The sequence below is a fragment of the Electrona antarctica genome (genome assembly GCF_951216825.1).
Source record: "Electrona antarctica genome assembly, chromosome: 10".
NCBI lineage: Eukaryota > Metazoa > Chordata > Actinopteri > Myctophiformes > Myctophidae > Electrona > Electrona antarctica.
This window is the reverse complement of record NC_136791.1, coordinates 50,243,773-50,265,876: the sequence shown is the minus strand read 5'-3', so window position 1 is coordinate 50,265,876 and position 22,104 is coordinate 50,243,773. Positions and strand designations below refer to the sequence as shown.

General features: G+C 42.2%; 1 protein-coding gene across 1 annotated transcript in view; it reads right to left on the bottom strand.

The window, feature by feature from the left end:
• The window catches only part of rgs7a (regulator of G protein signaling 7a), a gene marked incomplete at its 3' end in the record, with an annotated part of 103,467 nt that overhangs the window by 28,359 nt on the left and 53,004 nt on the right, over positions 1-22,104 (bottom strand). Inside the window, exon 3 of the mRNA XM_079511963.1 lies at positions 6,446-6,542. Within this exon, the coding sequence (XP_079368089.1) occupies positions 6,446-6,542 (97 nt within the window). The remainder of the gene's footprint in view (positions 1-6,445; positions 6,543-22,104) is intronic.

The window sequence follows — 22,104 nt, the reverse complement described above, 5'->3', positions numbered from 1 at the left end:
TTTTCCGGTGCGCAATTTTCAACGTTAAGGTTAATGAATTCATTAATGAATTCATCTAGAAATGAAAGTGTCAAAAGCATTAGTCATTTTCACGTCACAATGTTCTGCCCTGTGGGTATGCTATACCCTCACGCAACATTTGACATATAGGTGTTCTGGCTAAAATTACCATCCAAGCTATTACCGCTGTCTATCATGTTGACAGGTGTGGCAGTGAGTATAGGCGACTGGAGGCTGGGAAGATGCACCAAAAGTGTGAACAGGAGAGGGACAAGGTCAAAGGAGAACACATGGTGAGACAGAGTTTCAGTTTAGTTCAGTTTATTTGTATTTATAGTGCAACATCACCCCAAGGGGTCTCTGTGCACTTCACAACAATACAGACACTCTCCATCATTCTAGCAGTGTGTATGTCCATGTCTGGAACTCGTTGCCTCTCCGTGTCTGTAATCGGTATCTGAATTTGCTCAGTTTTTATACTGTTATTTTTATCTGGCTATGCTTATTCTTTAGTGGTGTAAACCACTCCAACAACTGGCTTTGTACCCGTGTCTGTTCGTACCAAAAAAATCACACCCGTGTGAACTGAGTGGTGTAAGGTATTATATAGCCTGATCAGCTGTGGTCTGACGTAATGTCTGACGTAATTAAATCACACCTGTGTGAACTGGGTGACCATAGCAACCATGCTCATTTCTTGCGAACAGACAGACAGACTAACAAAGCCAGTTGTAGGAGTGGTTTACACCACTCAAAAAATGTACCCGTGTCTGTTCGTACCAAAAAAAATGAGCATGGTTGCTATGGTCACCCAGTTCACACGGGTGTGATTTCATTACGTCAGACATTACGTCAGACCACAGCTGATCAGTCTATATAAGACCTTACACCACTCAGTTCACACAGGTGTGATTTTTATGATATAATTCTAAATTTCTAAATTTCTTTAATTCAGAGTATTTTTCTGCATTACTTATTTTATTCTTGTATGAATCTATGCTGTCTTTTAACTAGGAGAGTCCATAGAAAAGAATACCAGCACTCACGTTATATCCAATAGGATTCTTGTTTATTTTTCATTTTCCCCCAGCAGCAAACAACAACATACGTGACAAGAGTAGCACTTAAAACTAGGAGAAACTTAATTTAGTTGTAGTTTTTCTGAGGCTGCTTGCAGGTGGAAAGCAATCTTGAATTTTGCTTTCTTTGTATGTGAGATTGTATTTATTAATATTCTTTTATTATAATATATTTTTTTTAGTAATTCCGTGTCAGATTCACCCAGCCGATGGCTGCTCAGATAGGGGAGAGTTGTTAGGGTTAACTCATTTTGGGTGGGAACCCCTTTTGGTGTTTTAAACATTGTTATAATTTAGCTATTGAAAAATAGCAGATCTACAAGCTCATAGCGCGCCACTGAGTGGCGCGCTACGAACTTGTAGGTCTGCTATTTTTGAAAAGTCGTGAAAATGTGTCGCAAATTCGGAACATATATTTTTTCAGAACGAACGTCTTTAACTCAAATATTTGCTTCTGGGGGGTCCCTGGAACAACATATTTTCAGATGGGGGTCAATTACATATCATTTTTGGGGTCCTTGACATGAAATTTTGAGCACCACTGATACAGAAACATGAGGTATTTCTATTTCAGAATTTAGAAGACATTTTTTTTAATTTCGACGTCAGGCCTAAAAAGTGTCTGTCTCAGGGATCCTTCTAATTACCCAACGGCATCTCTACCCACTAACAGCTGCCAGTATAAGTTTTATAGTCAGGACGTTTACTGTGTACACTGAACATTCTGTTCTCAGTCTCTGTGAAAACTTCCACGAAACTTCCTCGAAAACACAACATAACTTTGTGTATCAACTCTTGCATACGTACAGTATGAACTGTGCAGATTAATGAGGGGATAGCAGCTGTCTTCATGGAAGCAGCTACAGTGAACATGGACTGCATAACTGGATGGGTTTTGCTGGGGATTAGTATCATTAATACAACCCCCATTTTCACACTTCCGTGATGTAATGTGATGACCCAATTTCAAGGATAGAGCTTAAATGAGATGTGTGCGGTAATCCCCTAACACGCCTGTTCTCCAGTCCAGATTGATTACAATTATTCACACGCAGTGTGTGTGTGTGTGTGTGTGTGTGTGTGTGTGTGTGTGTGTGTGTGTGTGTGTGTGTGTGTGTGTGTGTGTGTGTGTGTGTGTGTGTGTGTGTGTGTGTGTGTGTGTGTGTGTGTGTGTGTGCGCACGCACACAAACGTGCTCGTCGAAAGGGTGACAAACCCACCCAGACCTCTACCACAGCCGCATCAGGACAGGGGTTCAAGTGCACCAGTTGCCCGAGAATCTGCGAATCAAGGATCGGATTATACCAACATGAACGTGCCTGTCGCAAAGCAAAGCTCTAAACTCCTCCTATGATCTTCGCAAGTGAAGAATAAGCCTGTGTGTGTGTGTGTGTGTGTGTGTGTGTGTGTGTGTGTGTGTGTGTGTGTGTGTGTGTGTGTGTGTGTGTGTGTGTGTGTGTGTGTGTGTGTGTGTGTGTGTGTGTGTGTGTGTGTGTGTGTAAGCATCTTATCTGTGTCATTTTAGATTTTAGCTTTAAAGAACATACGTTTTTCAGAAAATTCTTAGGATTTAGAACAGTCGTTTAGAACAGTGGTCTTCAAAAATAACTGATATACAAGATCACAATGCATGGCTTCGTGCCGTGCTGCGAGTTTGAACATATTTTTGAATTATTTTGAAAAATATTGAAAATGTTTGGACAATTTTGAATATTTTTTATATATGTGTTTTAATGTAAATCTTTTCTGGGGCTCCCTGGCACAAAATATTTTCAGATGTGGGTTCCGAGGCCTGCAAATACATTTTAGGGGTCCTTAGCACGAAAGAGTGCAACTTTTTTTTTTAAATAATGTTTATCCCACGATTTTGTAACTAATTTTTCACCCCCGTGTCAATTATCTAATGTGATCCTGGGCTCTACACACCCTCCGCCAACCTAGTCCCCATATATGGGGGACATGGGGAGAGCAACGGACTTGAACTCATCCTTCCTTCATGCCTGAGTGTCCAAGTTGCTCCTTTACACCTGACAGGGGGAGTTTCCCTGGTTGGACGTAGCGAGTGGAAGGAACACGTTATTCCAACCAGTTCCTTTCCCCTCCAGGGGGAGGCAGTTTAGAGACCAGGATTACTGCATGTTTTTTGTGAGGGTACCTACCCTAGGGGACACGGGGAGAACATGCAAACTCCACACAGAAAGGCCCTTTCGCCAACCCCGCCTCGGGTATGGGCACTGATGACGCGGAGGAGGAAACACGCCGCCAGCAGCACCCACAGCGTCCCGAGTGGGAATCGAACCCAGGACCTTCTAGCTGTGAGGCGACAGCACTACCAACTGTGCCACCGTGCCCCCGTCGGCCTCAGGTCTTAATGGGTTCACAAAATAGACATGTCTTCCCCTGCTTCTGAATGAATGTGACAATTCTTCCTAGTCTCTTGTGGATTTCTGAGTGGTACACCCGCACAAGCCAACATGCGTGAAAAAGAGGGGAAAGGGGAGAGAGAGAGCATGCAATCGCACTCAGACATGATGTGAGAGTGCACAATTGCACACATTTTTGTTCCCTCAGGTGTGGAGCACTCCAGTCAAGGTTCCAGGAATTCCACTCAAATCACATTTCACAACATTATGATATCAACATACTGTACATTTAGTTGTCACCATTGCGATGCCATACCGTATTACTGATGCATCCTGGGGAACTTTACTCACTCTTTAAGCCTTTAATCTAAAGCTCTACAATCTAGAGGATATTCCTATTTGTCCACAACTGTGTATCTCGGGTATATTTCCTAATAACTTAGTAAAAAGAAGAGTATGATTACCGGTACTTACTCTCTTCTCAAGGTTCAAGGTTGTCTTTATTGGTCTCCCTTGGGAGACATTTCTACAGGCTAAACATACAATTGCACTCTTTTGGAAAAACCCAGACAAACCAGATATCAAGCAATGGTACAAAGAACTGTCAAATTGTCTTGCACTAGAGAAATTGACTTTAGCCATTAAAGGGAAATCTGATGACTTTCAAGAAATATGGGGACAGTTCATGTGTTTTATGAAAAGCAATCCATTAGGATCTGTATTAGATTATAATCTCTGTGAGCTATTTTTAACCTTTTTTACAGAAATAATTAATCTAATTAGATCGAATATGGCCTCAGCTCAATCCTCTCTAAATAACCCCACTGATGCTGGGTCTACCCCTGGCCTCCCGAATGGTGTTTTCTCCTCCTTTGAGAGTATTTCTTTAGAATCCCTGTCTAAAACCATCACTTACATGAAATCCACCTCCTGTGCATTGGACATTATTCACACTCAAATGTGTCGGCTAAAGTCCAAAGGAGACCAGGCTTTCAGCACCATAGCGCCAATACTTTGGAACACACTGTCCTTACAGATCAAGCGTGCTGAATCAGTGTCCTCTTTTAAATCCCTTTTAAAAACATTTTATAGATTAGCCTTCACTGCCAATCTAATATTTTAGTATATATATTTTTCCTGCTTTTGTTTTCTATTGAAATGTCTTCTGCTGTATATTTTGTTTGTTGTTGTAAAGCACTTTGTGATGCAAATTTGAAAGGTGCTATATAAATAACGTTTTATTATTATTATAATCCACAGTAATGTGGGGAGGAAAATGGGGACCATATCTGTTTTATTTGTTTTTGTTTTTGATTGTTGAGTTGTGTTTATTATTATGATTTTTTTTTGTATTTGTATTGTATTTGTGTATCTGTTATGTTTGTGTTTTTTCTGGACATTTTATTAACAAGAGAGCTATAACTGTAATGTTTTATATAATTGAAAAATAATGTCTAACCCATTTTGGGCCCCTTAGCATTATGTTTATTATTGAAAAATAGCAGATCTACAAGCTCATAGCGCCCCACTCGGTGGAGCTTGTAGGTCTGCTATTTTTGAAAAATCGAAGAATGACTGACATAGAAACATAGCATTTTCAGAAAACTGTCAGGATGTAGACATTTTTAGAATCTGATCTCAGGTCAAAATGGGTTAAAAAAGAAAAGAAAAAAGCTCTACAATCTGTAGGTTTCATGTCCTAGCCAGCTGGTATGGGAACCCATGCAACCTCCCATGTGGGAGATACATCATCCCTGTTTGGCCATGGGAGATGTTGAGATTGTTAAGAGATTCAGGCAGGGCTACTCAACCAATAGGCCTAGGTGTCACACCACCCAACACCAGGATCTAAAATTCTCCATGGAAGTGTAGAAAGGCCACCTCCAACCACTGCAGATGTGTTAAATTGCTTAAAATAACATTTGGATTGCTGCATTAATGCAATTCTCCCAAAACCACAATCCGTTCCTGTAATGTGCAGTTCAGAATGAAGGTGTGAAAAATGAAAGTTATAGGCGTTGGTTTTAAGTTGCTAGACAGACACTAATCCAATCTCACAGCTAGTGCACCATCTCCCTCCTGGCTGGTCTACATGGCTGTCAGGCTATAGGGGAGTGGGCTTACCTAGTCACCAAGCAGGTGTCAGTTTGAAAGGGGGAGTGCCAGAGTGTTTAGGCCTTTAGGGAGTCTATTCGAAACAGGTGTCGGTCTGGAGTTGGGAGAGAAATGTTTGAGAGTCGCAATGGAGAACAGTTTCCACTTTTTCCTGCAAGTTATTGTCCACATGTAATAATGTCAATGGAGTATTGGATACTAAACAGTGTTGGACTTGGACCACAGTGAGCTGACCAAGTGACGGACATATTTGGATCGGTGCCAGTTGAGCAAGCCAACAGGTAGGCTCATAACTTTTGGATGCAGACTTGACCCTAACCCATGTATTAGCATGATCATGTTTCCCAGAGTTGTGTTGTGCTGTGACATTAGTAATGTTTGTGTAAGTCCGTGTAGTGGACTGGAAACTGAAACTGCAAATTTTGCAACAACACTTAGTTATAAGTTAAGCAATCTACAAATCTTGAACTTTCGCTTTGATATCTAATTGCTGCTGTATTCAGTTACTGCAACTTGATACCTTTTATAATTCAAACTACTGTAGCCCTGCTCCACCCAAACACCCCCTTAACCCATTTTGGGCGGGCACCCCTTTTGGTGTTTTAAACATTATGTTGTAATTTAGCTATTGAAAAATAGCAGATCTACAAGCTCATAGCGCGCCACCGAGTGGCGCGCTATGAACTTGTAGGTCTGCTACTTTTGAAAAATCGTTAAAATGTGCCTCAAATCTTTCAGAAAATTGTCATGATTTAGAAAACTTTTTTTTTAAATTTCGACGTCAGGCCTGATACTTTTGTGTCCGTCTGATATGCAAGCAGACATATTTCTAAATGCGTCCTATGATTTCTTGGCACCGACATACCTGTACAGTAGCAAGAAACTTACCTGAAAAAACACTGGGTATCTTGGATAGAAAACTTTTCACCGTGCGGATAGGGATGCCATTTTTCTCCTCCTGCATGCGGGCTATTACATCCTCCATCTGAGCAACAGAGGGACAGAGAGGGGGAGGGGGAGGGGGGGGGGTTCGAGGGAAAAGAGAAAAAATAGATTTGAGTCACCTTGCCTGGATAAATGAGGGAGGAAACGAGACGGTTGGAAATGGGTTCAAGTGTGGTTCAGACGCGTCTCTTGAGAAAATGCGGGAGCTGGAGAGGGCGTTGGTGACTAATGCCTGCTCATACATTTCTTTCTTTCTTGCTTTCTTTCTTGCTTTCTTTCTTGCTTTCTTTCTTTCTACAATGGTGTACCATTACTATTTGTGAAGGTATTCTGTCATTGTTTTGTGAGTCAGAATTGATATTCTTGGATCTTGTGATATGTTCACAGCTGTGGCTTCTTACGAAAACAACTGCTGTCAACGTTCTGGAAGTGTTAAACATTTTTGACCAAGATCCTGCAATGTGACCATAGCGCCCCTCACTTTACACGGGTGTGATTTTTTGTATTCAGACAACCAGCAATGGGTAAAACGCTCCCAAAATAATTAGCCTTTGTGACACATCTAGGGGCCGCAATCTGCATTCAAAGATTTTCCTAGGAGCTTTGTCCTTTGCCTGTCTACTTTCTGGGTTTTTTTCGACCAATGACAAAGCTTCTAGGAACATCCTTGACAATAAATGTGTAGTTGCACCACTCAGTTCACACGGGTGTGATTTTTTTACATATTATTGAAGCCCCTCCTATATACAGGTTTAATGGCTGTTTTTAGATCAATGTTTGTTTTAAAAACGCCATTGACAATGAAGGGAAAATGTACGTCATATTGTCCCTCATTACGTCATATTGTCTCTTTATTGTTAATGGCATTTAATGTTTGTGTTGGCACCGTTTGTTTTACATCACCATTACATCACCTAATCAACATGACTTAGACTTTAATATATTAGCGCCCCTCACTTCACATGGGTGTGAATCCCGACGACACTGCAAATGAGGTTGACCTCAATGTCTTTCGAGAATAAATACAGGTTTGAATGAAAAAAAGTGAGGAATTTATGCACATTTTTGACAATTACCTTTTTGGAACTCATATTATGCAATACAATCTGCCAAGAGTCCCAAAACAGAGCTCTGAAACAGGCAATTTTTTTTACCCTAATGGCCCCAGCTTTGACTGGCACTTAGCCACATAGACTCTCAAATGCAATTTTTTTAATGGTTTTATACCGTCTTAATTTATATTGCACATTTCTAGTCAACTAGTGTAGACCCCATATCGCTCTACCACACATTCACCTTCACACCTTCACTCATCACAAGTAGCTACAGAGTGAATTTCTCACTTCATGAAGTCAGAAAGAGATGGGGATCGATCTGGGAATCATCCAATTCCAAGACAACCGCTCTACTGAGTCCTGAGCCACTGTCGCCCACACACATACACACAAAGGCCAGGCACTGGGACAAAAACCGTATCCGCTGCACTGTGGCTTGCCGCTTGGCAATGGCAAAGCCAAGTAGTTGTGCTTCCAAGAACAAACAGAACAGAGCAGAGCGGACAGCAGAGCCTTGCCGTGATATGTCAGCCTTCATGGATCTCCCCAAACTCCTTCCTCTGGCATGAATAAATACAGTAAAAATATCACACACATAGACACGCACACATGATCAGTTGCATAAAAGCACAGCACAAAGACTTGGCAACATGAAGACAAACAAAGATGCAAAAACATACAGAGAATACATACAAGAATTGGCGATACAAACATACAAACGTACAAGAATTGGCGATATTTACAGACATATTGGACATGTTCATGCACACACAGCTGGTAGGTTAGATTGGTTATTTGTCAGTGAGAATTAATCCACAGCAACCAAAACAAGACGAGGTCAAAATCCAGTACAGGATATGGCTGGATCATAATTGGAATAGGTTATTTATATTTTTGAGGGGCACTAGCCCCTCCTATATACAGGTTTAATGTTTGTTTTTCCTTAAACAAACATTAAAGGGAAACTTCACCCATTTTGCAAAATCATATATGTTAATGACGTTTAGAAGATTTAGAACACTTTCCTGGGCGTCTATGTGTAATAAGTGGTTTTAGATATTTTATATTTTAGCAGTGAGCCCAGTGTCTCTGCTGTCATGGACACTGGGCTCACTTCCTTCCTGGACTACATGTTGTCTCAGTAAGACAGCCCTCCCACTATCCACAAGGAGGAGCAGTGCACCAAAGCATTATGGGAATTGTCTACAAACATGAAATGCCATTAACAATGAACAGAGTTTAATGTTTGTTTTGTCCATGTTTGTTTTGTCTGATAATTACGTCATAAAATATGTATATATACATTGGTAGTAACAGCGCCTCTCACTTCACACGGGTGTGATTTTTATGATTCCGGCTTCCAGACTTGATTCATTATTCAATATTTATGAAAGGAGGGTTTTGTATGCATCTGCCAGGTTGGGCCCCTTCTCTTCTCCAATGAATCATATAGCCTACGGTGTCTGTAGCTTATCTGTCTCAGTAACACCAAATAATATAGAAATGTAATATCAAGTCAGGGTTTTTTCTCTCTCTTCTCTCTCTCTGTCTGACCCATACTGTAGCTCTCTCCTGCAGCAGCTCTTTAGCTCTATGCCTGTGCTTCATCATTGTCAATTAAGGCCCACTAACTGGGATGGTTTCAAGCCTTAGGGTGTTTGATGAACTGTAAGTTTTTCAGTATAACAATATGCTATAGTGCTACTCACTGTACCCATGCATATAGTACCATTCACTCCAATGATGTAGGCGTGAGCAAGTAGCCGATCAGTGCGTGTCTTCCTTACAGGCAATGCAATGCTTTATGAGCTGCCAAAATCCTGACTCTTAGGTAGTCTTTGTTTAAGTTTTGAAAACATTAGCACCAACAAGCAAAATAAGCCTTCAATCTGTAGAAGAAACCCAGAGTGAATTTAAGCTTTTTGCACAAGGAATCAATATGAAATATGAAGTTAAGGTGTTTATCCAACCAAAAGCCAAGGTATTTGTAGCGTTCGTTTGCACTCGATGGGAGTTCCATCTAGGTCGTCTGAGGACGACCTAGAGAGAGCCAAAACTAACTGGCGACTCCTGAATCGCTGCGCTCTAGGATCAGACATGTTGTTAACTCGGCTGTCGCGATGCAGTGTATCCAAAAATGATGGAGGTGGTGCACCTCTTTGCTTTCCTGGCTGTGGACTAGTTGGCTGATTTGGCTCCCACAGTGTCAGCTTGCTTGTCACCGGTTCTGGATGCCAGACGCAGCAGCAGCCTCATACTTCTCTCTCTGACCTTGTCTGTGATGTCTTTGGTATGTCCCCGTAGACGTCCCGTTTCTGCTATGTTCCACCCATGTGACACCAATTGCCATTCGTAGAATTCTTGTGTAGAAGCCATCCAGGGCCCTTTCCTACTGTGCTGATAGTGTCCATGTCTCTGCCCCATACTACAGCAGTACTAACTGGACTCCACTACGAATAGCCACCTCTTGAGGTCTCATGAGGTCTCTTGAGGTCTCGGTATATGTCAGATTTCCATATCCATAAACCATATAAGAGAATTCAATCAATGCAAAACTTGACCTGATCTGATGGACATCCATATGAATTGAAACAATGTAATAAAATGAAGAAATGTATTCATCTAACACACATCTAAAAAAATATATCAGATTCAATTGTGCACATGTGCCATGGTAATACCTAATAGGACAGGGGGGGCTTTATAATACACTTTTTCTTAACTGATTTACAAATATACTCGTACCCCCTCGGTATACTCCGTGAATGTAATGGTTGAGCCCCAAGGCAGCTTGTGGCATTGATCCGGTTGCTATGGCAACGCCTTGTCACTTAGGATTTTCAAAGCTCCATAAATCGGAATTTTGGAGAGCTGTCCTTGGTGGATCTTCTGCCATCCAAAGTTTGGATCTAATTTGTGACTTTGTACCGCGTCAGTAAATGCTTCTGGCGAGAGGTAAGCAGTGTGTGCTTGCACTGATGATAGCAGAGTGTGTGTACTGAGTGTGGGGGGGTGGGCAAAATCGTTCTCTTGGATGGCAGCACAGCTTACCTTCATAAATGCTAATGTTAGCTGGCATAGAAAGTATTAAGAATAACATTTATTAAATATTTAAATTCAGAAGTGTGGTGTAGATGGGGTGAGTAAAGGCCTCTGGAGGACCCCGTTCAATTAAGTATATTTGGTTCAAACGTAATAAAGTATGTGCTCCAAACCTCAACCTCACTATTGTTTTACTATTATGGCAGCATTCTGCACACACAGACAGACAGCCAATGTGGCTGTCAGGTTGTTACAGGCAAACTGATTAAATATTTCCTGTGGTGTGAACCACTGTCTATAAGCTGTTCCTAACGGCAGCCGACTCATTGCTGATGTTAAACACTATACCCATACAGTATATCGTAGACCGGACTTCCCCCAGGGCTCTACTAGGTCCACTCCTTTTTTTCCCCTCTATACTACACCAAATCTCATTCCCAAAAATAGCCCCGCTTTCTGTGATCTCTCTCTCTCTCTCTCTCTCTCTCTCTCTCATATGACAATTTGGGAAGCCATCAGCTGGTTGAAGCTGAAACTGAATTATCCCCCGCAAGATTAACAAAGGTCCCTGCTTCCTTTCCCCTCTCTCTGTGAGAGTTAGCGGTTTTGGTGAGACACAGAGCAAACAAGGACAACAGAGCAGAGCTGATCAATACTTCACACAAACACCCCTGCCCTCGCCACCCACGCCTGGTGAAATGCCATCAGCGTAAATATTCAGGATCTAAACGTGCTTGAAGTTGGAATACTCTCTGGCTTGACGATATTGTGAGGAGCAAAATGGTTTCTCACAAGAGGATTTAGAATCTCTCTCTCTCTCTCTCTCTCGCATGCGCCCGCGCTCTTTCTCATAGTGCCGTCTGTGTCTTTGCAGCCTCTTTACAGATTAGAGCGAGTGCACAGTGTGAATCATTGAATAATAATGGGACTCAGTAGCTATGAAGCGACAAAACAAAAGCTCTGTCTGCATGAGCACAGGCCGTCTATCTATGCCACAGTGCTGGGACACTTCAAAGACCATCACAGAGGGCACTTTGGGGCGTACTCACCGTGCTCTGAAGTCTGAACTTAAGCACCATTTCTACACAACATTTCAGAACCAGCTTTGTAACACAATGCCAGGCTCTTGGTTTTTAAGTGCTCCATACATAAGTCTATACCGACTTTGAAGGAACTGAAGAACAAAAGGATAATCAATTCGGAGGACTGCTGACTCAAAGCCATCTGGACCGGGAAGATGCCCCCATTTTTAGCTTTCTTTATAGTCACCACTTGCCTGAAGTGAAAGTGAAAATAATTGAAAGACTTGTCCCGCCTTTCATATGTGACAAAAGCATGCGACAGCACTCAACAAAGGTTTTAGGATATAATGATACTGTCAACAAGTGTCCCGTCAGATTGTCAGCAGAGCAGCTCCTGCCTCTTGACAACATTACAGTTTTGAGTCTCAATTAAAGCTGGTTTGACACGTGTCAAACACCACTGGCTATATATATATATATATATATATATATATATATATATATATATATATATATATAATTTCTTTTTTTTTCCTTCTTTTTTTTTCCCCAATAAAGAACATCAAAATGATGGGGGATAAAATAGGGGTAATGTGGTCTTTTATGTGATGTGACATGTGGTCTCTTAGCACCTGTTGGATGGATGCCAGAGTAAATATAGTTATAATAGTCTAGTAGTTGCAATGCGTTTCCTGAAAAAGAAAAAAAGAATTACTTTTGGATCAAGCCTGGTTGAAGGTACGTAGCTCTGGTCCATAGCTCCAATGCGTTGCATTTAGGTCTATGTTACCGATGATATCCGGGGCTCGCATGAATGCAGACCAGCCTCTTGTCTTTAGCGTAAATAAAAAGAACGTTTTTGCTACTCACCAAAACAAAGGCGGGTTGTGTCATTAGAAAGCCTACTTTCCTTAGTGGAAGCACTCTGAGCCCCCCACCACATGTATAAACGGGGAAAAAATATACTTTTAGTTACTCCACTGCGCCCTCTACCTATATTACCTGCATAGAGAATATTTTTCCTCCGGTGAAAAAAATCCCTTTCTGGCCAAAAAGAACCGTTTTTACGTGTGGTGGGGGGCTCAGAGTGGCACAACCCGCCTTTTAAACGTGAGTAGTAAAAACGTTCTTTTTATTTATGCTAAAGACGAGAGGCTGGTCTGCATTCATACGAGCCACGGAAGTCATCTGTAACATAGCTCTAAATGCAACGCATTGGAGCTATAGACCAGAGCTAGGTTGAAGGAATCGTCTGTTTCAGGATTTGACTGAGAAATGACCATGGCAGCTGAAAAGGCTGCAGTGCCTGAGGCAGACTGGCTAAGACACTGTGTACTGCAATGACCTTGACCTTTCCTTATTGGTTAGACCAGGGGTTCTCAACCCGTGGGTCGCGACCCCTCAGGGTGGTCGCCAAATTATTAATTATTATTATTATTTTTTGCAATGGCTGGAAAGTGGAAATGAAGAGTTTACATATAGTACACATAGTACATGCATACACCTTCCATTCAAATGGTCCAGAACTCAGCAGCCAGATTATTAACCAATTCCAGAAGGCGTGACCACATTACCCCTGTCCCTGTCCTCCCTCCACTGGCTGCCTGTTCATTTTAGGATTGATTTTAAAATTTGAATTACCACTTTTAAGGCACTAAATGGCTTGGCCCCCATCTATATAAAAGATATGCTGGAGCCCCATAGGCCAACACGTAGCCTTAGATCGGCAAGCAAGGCTCTCCTGGTAGTTCCGGCTACCCAGCGTGTCACCATGGGTGACCGGGCTTTCTCGGCCCGTGCACCTAAGCTGTGGAATGCCCTACCAGAGGCCCTAAGACAAATCACCCTATTGAGCTCTTTTAAATCACAGCTAAAAACCCACTTGTTCACGATGGCTTTTACTTAAATTATTGATCGTTTTATTTTGTGTTCACCTGTTTACTTGTATTAATATTGCTTATTGTTGTTTTATTCTACTACTGTATTTTAACCTGTATTGGAAAGCACTTTGTAACATTGTTTTAAAAAGTGCTTTATAAATAAAGTTTATTATTATTATTATAATGATTATATCTGGTTTCAGTATTTATTTATGGTGTATTGTCTTTATTATTAAGGTTATTGTAGCAGTCAATTTATATTGGGGGTCGGGAGGGGGTGGGGCGGGGGTCCCGAGACATTGTCAAAGCATTTCCAGGGTCCCCGGTCAAAAACGTTGAGAACCCCTGGGTTAGACGGCAAATCCCACTGTACTGACTGACTAGTCATAGTTGTTTTTAATACAATTTAATTTAGTTTGTCATATTTTAGTCATCTGAAATGTTTGAGTGTTGGTCTAGTTTTATTCGACTAAATATCATACAATTTTAATAAACAAAATCTACAGTTGATTTTGTTGACAAATGTAGTTTGGCAGGCCTTGATGGCATCGTAATGCCTGATCTTACATATATGGTTGCATGCTAAAATAGCCGATCTGCAAGCTCATAGTGCGTTGCAGCATGACGCGTTGTGAGCTTGTAGATCTGCTATTTTCAGAGCGCAAAACCACCAAACAAACTGGATCTCTTGTCCCTAACATTTTAGTATAGTTTTTGTTTGTTCACGAAATTGACATATTTAGTCTAGTTTAGTTTTATTCATCGCACCTCAGTTTTTATTTTGCTTTTATTTTGTTTTCGTCAGTGAAAAAAGGTAGTCGATTTGTCGTCATAGTTTTAGTCAACGAATTCAACACTGGTTCCTGACTGTCTTTCCGGAACCGAGTCAATAGACCAATTATTTGTTTACAAACATTGGGACTGGGCACACGGGTGACTGTTTCATGTAATCATTTCCCAACAGATCTCCAAACTTGTTGTTTTGGGGAGTGCTGGTTTCAGTTCAGTCAACCTCCTCTTGTGTGTTGGCTAGTGAGGTGCACCCTAGAGCCAAATTCCAATACCCAAAATTTCGGCCACTCGCTCACTCCCACTCGATCACTCGGGGTCATTCCAGCTTGACCCGGAAATGGTTAACGTTCCGATTGTTAAAGTGCCCCATCGAGGAGGAGAGTGGAGTCGAGTGGAGGAGCCGAGTGGGCTCTCCGAGACCGCATAGAGCGAGTGTACATCAGGTGCAGGCTCGGTGGGGTATGTTGTCTCCTCGCTGCGGATTTCCGCATCACGTGTACATGTTTTTTTCCTTCTCCAGTGACATAAGTCCGCCTCCTCCACATGTGGCACAGAAAACACTGCTTGAAACCCGATACTATGCACCCGCCCCCCCCCCCCAACCACTAGCTGCCGGCCGCTGACATGTTCTCGGCCGCTGCGGCTGATGAGACGCTGTCGCTGACCCAACACACACATGCACGCACACACATTAAACTAAAAAGCTTTGCTGTTTGTTCAGTTGAAGAGACACATTTTCGCTGAATTAATAGAGCAGAGCTTCAGAATGATACAGTAGCCTATAGCCTATGTGAAAGTGAAAGGACCACAACAAGCCACTGGCTTTATTGCGTTGTGTGATATAAGCATAATAAAAGTAGGCTATATTGTGCGCACCTCAAAAGCTATAGTTAATTTCTCTCTGTGCATGCCTGAATGCACAGACTGCTATGAATGACGCCTTATGACGGTGACAAATATGTATTTATTTATATGTGGACTGAACTGAATATGTAAGTCAGAGAGACTACCTATAATAATTCCTGTTATAGTGTCCGTTATTTGCAAAAACCGTCGGAGGAGGGACTGTCCGAGGGGGGGGGGGGGGGGGGGGGGGGGTATTTATACGAGCAAAAAGGAACGCGGGCTGCGGGCAGGTCGGGAATTCCCTTCACATTCACAATCATATAATATAAAAGTGTGCGCATCCTGGCGCTTATTGACTATTTCAGGAATAAATAGCCTTGTTGCACATGTTACCAATACATACACATTGGCCTCGGTTACATGCACAAAAATGAATTGTCTATTCTGTAGACTGTACGGCTCTGGGTTCAGAGTTCCAGTGATCCAGCTGTGTGACACTGTATTGTTCCACCACTTTTGCTCTGGCAATGTAAACGTATGTTTTCCCATGCCAATAAAGCCATATATATATATCTATGAATAAAGCCCTTTGAATTTAATTGATTCACGTCATAAGTGATCGCGGAATGTGCCGTCGCTTTGAAATGACAGCGGAGTACATTCCGATTCTAGAGGCAAATCCACTCCACCACTCTGTCCTCGCATTGAATCCTCTCCTCCTCCACTCCTCCTCGCTGGGGGCGGAGCCGAGGAGCGAGTGGAGGACGCGAGGGGAGTGAGCGAGTGTGAAAGTTGCGGTATTGGAATTTGGCTTAGGAGACATGTATACTTCATTGCGCAACAGTATTGCACGCAGAGAACAGCTGATATACAAGCTCACATCGCGTCGTGCATGCCACTGTTGTGAGCGTATAGGTCTGCGTGCACGACACCAACCCGGGATGAAGCATAAATTATACTTGATGGGCTGCAGGTGCGTGTGCAGCCGTGCACAAACAGGCTCTGCATGCTGCCGTGATCATGAGCGCACGTCCCGTTCTTATGACGGCAAATGTAGGTTTTGCTTTGAATTGCTATTATTGATCACACACAACCAATGGATTATATATTTCAAGAGTGAGAGAATACAATAAAAATCCTAATCATTCTTCCTCCACACTGGGAGAAAAACAACATCTAAAAGTTTGATGGGGCATTTTTTACATGCGAGTGCAGCTAGAACTTTTCCATTGCATCTTATGAGAGGTGGTGTTCTTGTGCTGCCGGCCTGCGTGCACATGCTGGTGCTACTGCTTATCAGTGTGACGTCGTCTGTTAAGGCGTCTATTCATTTTAGCAAAGTGTTTCACAAAATATGGCTTGGACCACTCTGTATAACAGTAGTGCCACGGTATATATGAAGACCCATTTTAGCAATTTTCTATTTCTATTTTCAGTCCAAGAAAACAAGTGGCCTCCACGATCGATTATAACTAGTGACAGTCTTTGTCCCTCCAGTCCCCTTTTTGTTCAGAGTAAACACATAGAGTATCCAACAGGTTTTTTATTTTCTTTGGCTTTTGTTTGTTTTTTTACTAGCAACGCTTTCTATCTATTTTCTGTTTATTGTGTAATTTTCTCTGACTGGTTGTAGCTTCAAATTCTAAGAAAAGATTCTGCAACAAAGCTACTGTATGATGGTAGCTATAGCTAGCCTGGCTAATAAGCCAGACCGAATCAGCCGTTGGCAAAAAAAAAATTGCCTGCCGGCGGATTACGGTCTGGAGAGGCTCAATTGTACGCCCATTTCCTACACCAGAGAACTGGTGTGGCCAATCGGGACACGGTATGCAATATGGGCGGGCTTTGGTACAGTGACGTTCAATGCTTGAGACCTTTGACTGACAGTAGCTCTGACCAATTGCGTCAAAGAGAAAATGTTTGAACCCGCCCCCTGGGAAATAAGATCCATACACAGCATCTCCAGACTCAAATACCACACGACAGTGTGATTTGAGTCTGGCTTATTAGCCAGGCTAAGCTATAGCTGCAACACAAATTGTCCGTCTACATCTCATAACCCGCAGTGACTTTCTAATCACACAAGCCGTCTTTGTATTGGTGAGTAGCGAAATCGTTCTTTTTATTTTCGCTACAGTCGAGAGCAGGCCTGGAATTTCATCCTTTTAGGGGCAAGGCCACTTGGCCTTTAGTGTGGTCAACTTTTTGAGGGCACAAGGCCAAGTGCCAGGGCATGAAGGCCATCAATTAAAACAATGATTTTAAGTCCCCGGTCATCATTATTTTAGCTTAAAGGTTAAGGATGATTACATTTTTTTTAATTTAAAGGCGAACATTGGTTCAGAATAGTTCTTCTTAAATAGGCTACATTCATTTTTATAGCCCTATGTTTCTGTTCTGCCTTGTTTGTTTTTCTTCTGCTATAGTCACTCACAACTGTGTGATATGTTCCTTGTTTTTAATTTTCTTCTATTGTTTATACTGTGCAAATTGTTCAGCACCTTCTAACTTTGTTTCAAAAGGTGCTTTATAAATAACATTTACTTAATTACTTACATAACTTTTGAATGAGGGCTTGGTTTAGAAAAGCCTATATTTTGTGCTAAAGTAATATATTGAATAACATATAAATGTAGATTTTAAGGCTAGACTGGCATATGGCATTGTGGGGCTGCAGGACTGAGGACTCTGGAGATAAGTCAAGTGTAAAAAGCATTTTGTACAATTGTGTGCTTATGAACATTTACCACGTTATGTCCGCATTGATACAGAAATGAATGATTATTAAGCGAGCGACGCGTGGTGTACAGTGAGCGCGCTCTGGTGCTTGGCTACTAGCGTTTGGCTAGCGATATTAGCCGTGTATTGGCCAGCGTTGGCTGTTTAAACAATTTACTCTGTCAACTAACGTAGCAGACGATAGCGTGGTAAATGGTGGAGGAGTCCTGCAGTCTATGCTGTTGCGTGGTGTTGTTTTGTGAGTTTATATGTCCATGAAGACGAGTCACGTTGGTCTTAACACACGGGCTCTGTGTGATAATAATCCTGAAGCGCTGAGTGTCAGTGTGAGTGAGAGCTGTCAGTGCGTGTATGCGTGCATGGAGCGGAGGAGGAGGAGGGAGGAGGCAAAGTAACGCAAAATAATCAAACCACTTGGCAAATGGCAACACAACTACAATAGCCTACAGACATACAAGTCTGCGCGAGACGTTTGGGGAAGGTTACCGTAATGACTGGAAAATTGCGCAGAGGAAAAACGGTAAAATGAACTGCTGTGGGCGCCGGTCGGGGCACATGGGCACCGCGGCCACTGTGGCCGTCTGGGCATATACTTTTTCGAGGGGCACAAGGCCAAAGAGAGGGGCAACGACGGCCATGGCCGCCGTGGCCGCCGTGAAATTCCTGCCCTGGTCGAGAGGCTGGTCTGCATTTCATGCGAGCGCAGGAAGAAGGCATTAGAGCTATGGACCAGACCTACCGTCTACCCCTGATCCAGTGCAGGAAGAAGGCATTAGAGCTATGGACCAGACCTACCGTCTACCCCTGATCCAGTGCAGGAAGAAGGCATTAGAGCTATGGACCAGACCTACCGTCTACCCCTGATCCAGTGCAGGAAGAAGGCATTAGAGCTATGGACCAGACCTACCGTCTAACCCTGATCCAGTGCAGGAAGAAGGCATTAGAGCTATGGACCAGACCTACCGTCTAACCCTGATCCAGTGCAGGAAGAAGGCATTAGAGCTATGGACCAGACCTACCGTCTAACCCTGATCCAGTGCAGGAAGAAGGCATTAGAGCTATGGACCAGACCTACCGTCTAACCCTGATCCAGTGCAGGAAGAAGGCATTAGAGCTATGGACCAGACCTACCGTCTAACCCTGATCCAGTGCAGGAAGAAGGCATTAGAGCTATGGACCAGACCTACCGTCTAACCCTGATCCAGTGCCGGTGAAAGATGGGTTACAAAATCGGGGGCATCGCTCCAAATTTGGTGATACTCTATTGGTATTAAAAAAATCACACCCGTGTGAACTGAGTGGTGCAATTATATAGAGATTGATTCACTCTGACGTGATATCTGTGATGTCAGTGACGTCACATACTAACCATAGCAACCATGCTCGTTTTTTTGGTTGCTAATCATAGCAACCATGCTAGTTTTTTTGGTACGAACAAACACGGGTACACGGGTACAAAGCCAGTTGTTGGAGTGGTTTGCACCACTCAAAAATCTAGAGATACCCATGCGTACGGGTACTATAGATTCCTTCCCATGATAAATGATGATCCTCTTCTAATGGTGACCTAAATTTAGGGCGATGGGGGAGAAGTCCTCATTCTTTGATGAAGACATTAATTTACTGTGCCGCCGTAATTACATCACAGCTTCCTCTTACATAACATTTCCGTCTCTCAAGACAGGCAAGCGTTTCTCATTTAATTGCTTCCTTTCGTCATCCAACTAAGCATTTCTTTTTTATTATTATTAATAAAGAGGAACAACTGGTAACCAATTTATCTGATACACAGCATCTTCATTGTAATTCAGTGGGCTGCAAGTCTCCCATTTCACAAAGATGTATTTGTCTCGAGCAGTGCCAGTGACCCAGGCCCCTGAACATGCAACATGAGATATTCAGATGGGGTTGTATGTCCTGTCAATTTTGGGCAATTTGTCAGTGGGAGTACGGTAGTACCCTCAGATTTTCATCTTATTTGCAACAGTAACCAATTCTAACTATAGTAATTATCTTTTGGCACCCCCTGCTCTTTCTTTTTATTTGCATCATTTGCCCATTTTGGGGCGGGAACCCCTTTTGGTGTTATTAGCTATTGAAAAATAGCAGATCTACAAGCTCATAGCGCGCCACCGAGTGGCGCACTATGAACTTGTAGGTCTGCTATTTTTGAAAAATCGAAGAACGACTGACATAGAAACATAGCTTTTTCAGAAAACTGTCAGGATGTAGAGCTTTTTTTTAATCTGATCTCAGGTCAAAATGCTTTAACTGTTCACTCTCCCTCAATCCTCTCAGCATATATAGCCGTTTCCTCTCCTACTCTGAACTGGACTGAACAAAAACACATTTCTGCCTCTGTCAGAAGTTGGGCATAATGTTCATTGGGCTTAATGTCAGTCAGTCAGGGGGAATACTGTAGATTTTTATACATTTTTGTACATTTTAACAAGACTCATGTTTTTTCCATCAAAGTCAGCTTCCCTTGTCAATTCCTGAAGCTGCGGTTGCAGTATTCACGCTTTATGTCTGCCTGCAGTCTTTTCAGATTGAAGAAAAAGAAAATAATCTATCCCTGCTCCCCCTCTCCCATCTGTCTCCTCTGTTCCCTCTGTCTAGCGCTGCCACAGCCGTATGGGGAGAACAAAAAACAAATAGTTGTACAGTGAAAATGGTTAAATAGCGGTGTAAAAGAACAAATTGGATAAACAATGGAAACAACTAACGTACAGATACATATAAAACAAAATCAAATAAAAGAGTGTTTATACAGAAAGGTTTTAAATGAAGCAAAGACTAAACTGTCTAGTTTTATTTATAGAGACAGGTTGTTCTTCTGTTAACACTTTTTATGGTGGATGCTGGAGTGAGTACAGAGTAACAGTTACAATAGTCCAGACTCCAGAGCTGCGATGCATTTCCTGACAGAAATAGATGAATAAGATCACGATGGCTTTTGGATCAAGCGTGGTAGAAGGCACCCTCTGTGTCAGGATTCGAATTAGAAATGACACCTATGTGAGCCGAAATGGCAGCTGAGAAGACCGCCTGAGGCAGCCTGGCTACAAAACACTGTGAACTGCTACGGCATGACCTTGAGAGCTGCAGTGAGATGTACATTATAACCAACAAGAGCATTCACTTATCGGTTAGACAGCGGATCCCACTGGCTATAGAGCGTCGCAGTCCCGCCCCTTACCATGGACCAGGAAATTATTCTCCGTTCATTTTCCTCATAGACATTTCAGAAAGTATTTATTTAAAGACGTTTACGCCGCGGACAAAGCCAACTCTTGTCGTGACAAATCATGACAATAAACACAATGTTTTGGGCCAAACAAAGAATTAGAAAGTAGAAAAAAACGCTTTTTTGTTTTTCTTCTTTGTAATTGTTTGTTTGGTCCAAAATATTGTGTTTATTGTCATGATTTGTCACGACTGGAGTTGGCTTTGTCCGCGGCGTAACCGTCTTTAAATAAATACTTTTTGAAATGTCTATGGGAAAAATGCATTGGGATTCATTTCCTGGGCCTGGCGTCGTCATGACAGGAGGCGGGACTGCGACGCTCTATTATAACCAGTTCCAATTTACTGCTTTCTGATTGGTCAGAATCTAAATACCAATACCTGCTATTGTTATTTAACAGTCAATTCTGTGTTTAACAAACTGCTTTAGGTGGGACAGCTGCCGAGGTATAGGCTATTTGAAGTTTCTATTTCTATATTTTACTTTTGAGAGAACTGCGAATGATTAACTTGCTGACAGTCTCCGCTCGTCCTGTCCCTCGGTCCCTGTTCATTCTCAGTAGCCTATACCGCTGTCTCATTTGACAACACGAGTGAGAAGATGTTAGAACACCAAATTGTGGAGTTGTTAGTGTTTATAGTGCTTATTGTGTACACATACAGTATCAACTAACTAATACAGATCAAATCAAATCAAATCACCTTTATTTATAAAGCACATTTAAAAACAATTTCCATTGTACCAAAGTGCTGTACAGACATTTCATCAACACCACAGATAGAAAATTAAAAAATAATCAAACAATATACTATTAAAAAACAAAAAAACAAAACAAAAACAAACAAGGTCACGGGGAATCAAATGCTTGGGAGTAAAACAGGGTTTTAAGTCTGGATTTAAAAATGTCAATGGAGGGGGAGGTTCTGATGGAGTAGGGGATGGTGTTCCACAGCCTAGGGGCTGCAACTGAAAAGGCACG